The sequence below is a fragment of the Triticum aestivum genome, chromosome 4D (genome assembly GCF_018294505.1).
Source record: "Triticum aestivum cultivar Chinese Spring chromosome 4D, IWGSC CS RefSeq v2.1, whole genome shotgun sequence".
NCBI lineage: Eukaryota > Viridiplantae > Streptophyta > Magnoliopsida > Poales > Poaceae > Triticum > Triticum aestivum.
The window spans coordinates 499,122,875-499,126,464 of record NC_057805.1 but is presented as its reverse complement, the minus strand read 5'-3'; the positions used below and the strand labels follow the sequence as shown (position 1 = coordinate 499,126,464).

Genomic DNA, 3,590 nt, shown 5'->3' with positions numbered 1-3,590 from the left:
ATTGACAACCCTCTTGCCCGTGTTGGGTGCAAGTATCTGCTTTCGTGTGTGCAGATGATGTTCACAAGACTTTGCGTGATTCTTCTATTGGTTCGATAAACATTGGTTCTCAATAAGGGAAATACTTATCTCTACGGTACTGCATCTCCCCTCCTTTTCGGAGAAAATCCCAACGCAGCTCACAAGTAGCAAGGACTAACAGATATTTTGTTGTATGTTAGTTCCGCTGCAATCATCTTATACTTTCCATACTTCACATCGGCCAATGTATGCATCAACTCTCCACTACATGAGCATTTATGAAGATTAGTAACTCAACGATACTTCTATGGAAACTAGATTGAGTGCACTCACCAACTCCTACAGAAGTTAAGCTCCTCTTTGCATCTAGACACTAGCCTTGAGCAATATATTCAGGTGGGGTTACCTCAAATCTAGAATGCATGATCCCTAGAAAGTGTGTGAAGTCAAACTTCTCTATCATTGACAACTATCTTATGAAAAAATTGGTTAGATATCTCGTGGAAACGATACCATCATATTTGACACAAAAAATAACTTCACGGTTAATCTTGTTTTGTTATAATTTTACTCGCATATCTGTATAAAGATTAGTGGTACTTATGGAAATCAGATTGGTGCACTCACAACTCTTGAAAAGGCGAGCTTCTCTCTGTTTTGGTTGGTTGCAACTCTCCATCCCTGGGGATATTGCTACATGGTGGTGGTGGTTCGAGACAATATGGAGGGTGTCTGTATTTACAACTAAATAGATGAGCTGATGGAGGCCTGTTTTGCCATATCCTCGTCCAAAATGTGTATACGTAACTGTATCACAAGCTGCTAGAGGTTCTCTAAATTAGCATAGTTTAATATATGGATATGCCGATAAAACAAAAACGGAGGGGGTACAATACTATGTTGATCATGACATAGAGAAGTCTATGTTGGTTAAAGGGAACGGGAGGTGGGGTACAATAATACTGGTGTAGTATATAACAACACACAGTCCACATAGTAAAAAATATAAAATAACAGTTACAACCCACAAGATGCTCTAAATTAGCATAACTATGCCAAATAAAGCAAAACGGAGGGGGCACAATATTCTGTCGATCATCAAATAGAAATGTATATAGTGGGTAAAGGGAAACATATAAGAGCACACAACCCACAAACTAAAAAATAAAATGAAAGTCACAACACACCATCAAATCACCACACAGAAAAGCCGGGCCACTCCAAGGCAGGGATGGCTTTATTTAATACGGCTAACTAATGCATGCATCGTCACTTCAAATGGGCTCTTGTGTGGCTTCAAATTGGAAATTATAGTTGTTCATACCAGTGAACAGACCATCATCCATCTTGTAGGTAACAACCTCTCCTGTGGTCAGAATGTCCCTCTGAGTGTAGGAGAACGGGACGTCAACAGAACCCTGTGTCACAGCCGCTCTGACTGTCACCTTGGTCATCGGAGGCACCACAGCATGGTAGGAGGCCTCTTGTGAGGCCGTTGTATGAATGGATGACCCCCACTCGTATTCTGAATTGAATTCAGTGGATACCTCAACCTTCCCTTCTGCTATGACTGGGATCCCAGCTCTTAACTTGGCCGTGACACCAATCTTGAGGCTAACAGTCGAGCTCCAGGTCTTGGCCTGCGTCTCCTCGTATTTCAGGGTCAGGGTCTTGGCATGTGGTTCGTTGGTGTCATTGGTTGAAGTCATGCTGGGAAAGGTAATAGGCTTCTCGCCGTAGATCCTAGCTTCGGAGAGCTTGAACTCCACGCCATAGATCTCTCGTGAAAGTACGGCTTCTTCCACCCGTAACCTTGCTTCCAGTGTGATGGTATCGACGGCGGCGTTAAGGCAGCTTGTCTTTCTGTCGGCAGTTAGCCTCTTGCAGTACCTGGAGTTTCCCAGGTTCTGGAGACCGATGTAGTCAGGCAACATGACCACCCTGAAGAGTGTGTCACGGTCTCTGCTGCTGCTGTCGGCGGAGTCAGCCCAGATCCAGTTGGGGCTGAGCCTCCAAAACCTGTTGAAGTGGTTAGATTTTATGCGCACGTTTCCATTAGCATAGTTGGGGAAAATAGTGTTGACCACAGTTGAATCTGCAATATCAGATGATGAGAATTCCAGGTAATTGTATTTCTGGATGATCCTTGCCCGGAGGTACATGTCATTGTCGCCTTTAAAAGCAACATATTTGGGCAGTACCAATTGCTTCGACAGATCAATGGCGGAGAAGTCATGAAGAGATTTCACTTGATCAACTGTTTTTTCATGCCCTCCGGTTCCCAGACGCAAGTAGGCTTCTTCTGCTGTCTCCTTTTCCATGACCATCTCAGATTCAGAGCTGGTTGTCTGCTGGGGACGGAAGAACCTGCAAGCATGCATTGCCGACCTTTTATAATCAGGACTATTAAAACAAGCAGCTATTGTTGTTGATCTTTTTTTCTTTTTGTTTTTCCTCCATGACACTAGTTATTAATTGATTCTACGTGGAGGCTTCTTCCAGGACAATATTATTAATAATAAAAATAATAATGCTAGCTTCAGCACTACAGACGGAGTAGACATAGAGTGATTTGTAAATTAATACTACTATGTAGATACTGGTATAGATAGACGATACAATACGTACCTGATGGATAGATTATTGTCCCCGTCCGTGAGAGGGACGGGCTCAAAAAGCGTGCATGACGGCTTGGACAGGTCGTCGTTCGGTTCATTGACGATGCCAATGATCCAGTGGCCGCTGCCTTCACCGCCATGTTTGGCCACCCAGTACTTGTTGTTGTGGCAGCACCTGACGTGCAGGAGCCCGTCGTGCTCCTTGGATGGCTCCAGGTAGAATCTAGTGTACGGGCTTGCAAGGACATCGACGTCGTCGGCGCCGTCGCTCAGCTCCTCGAAGAACCTGCCTCCGCCGACGGCGCTCTCCTCGCTCCCTACATGCACGCTACCAAGGTACTTGCGGGTATGCTTTGATCGGAAAGCAACGCATTTCGGCGAACCCGTCACTGGAAACATCTCTTCAACTGTGTGTGTGTGTGTTTTTGTGTTGTGTGACTATCTACGTTGTGCATAGTAGCTATATATACTGCAGCCGTGCTGCCGCTTAACGTATACATGCAACTCACGTGCGAGAAAACGAGAACCTCATCCTTTCCTGTACAGGTTCTATGAATCCACGAGACCAACCTCATCCTTCCAGATCTCACCTAATAATTCATTTTCTTGGTCACGGACCATTTGGCACAAATTATTGCCATTTAGCAGAAAAGTTTCCTCGTTTTGTGCGTGCGCCAAGCGATCTATCTAGGAGTAGTACGAGTGCCAAAGTGATTTGGAAGGGCTCAGCTGGCGCAGCGAGCCAAGAGCTAGCAAATGACAGCGCATGGAGCTAGCCGACACACCGGCCGTATTTTTGATTCCTTTCTCTCGTTGGTCCTCCACTGGCCCATCCACATGGGTTGCGCACCCTCTCTCCGCTCTCACTACAAACACGTTACATGCATGCATGCATGCATGGCTTTCGTAGGTGGTTGGAGAATTTTCTTACGGTAGAAATGGATCAGGGTC

General features: G+C 45.3%; 1 protein-coding gene across 1 annotated transcript; it reads right to left on the bottom strand.

Annotated features, from left to right (window-relative positions):
* Positions 1-1,110: 1,110 nt before the first annotated feature.
* Positions 1,111-3,069, bottom strand: LOC123099013 (uncharacterized). The gene is made up of 2 exons (XM_044521121.1): positions 2,650-3,069; positions 1,111-2,388 (listed from the first exon to the last, which is right to left on the bottom strand). The coding sequence occupies exons 1-2, from the start codon at positions 3,036-3,038 to the stop codon at positions 1,296-1,298; spliced, it is 1,482 nt and encodes a 493-aa protein (XP_044377056.1). The 5' UTR covers positions 3,039-3,069; the 3' UTR covers positions 1,111-1,295.
* Between the last annotated feature and the right edge of the window lie 521 nt (positions 3,070-3,590).

Coding starts and splice junctions, on each gene's coding strand:
- LOC123099013 (XM_044521121.1), bottom strand. CDS start 3,038: ATGTTTCCAGTGACGGGTTCGCCGAAATGCGTTGCTTTCCGATCAAAG. Junction 2,389..2,649: donor GACAATAATCTATCCATCAG/GTACGTATTGTA, acceptor GCATGCTTGCAG/GTTCTTCCGTCCCCAGCAGA.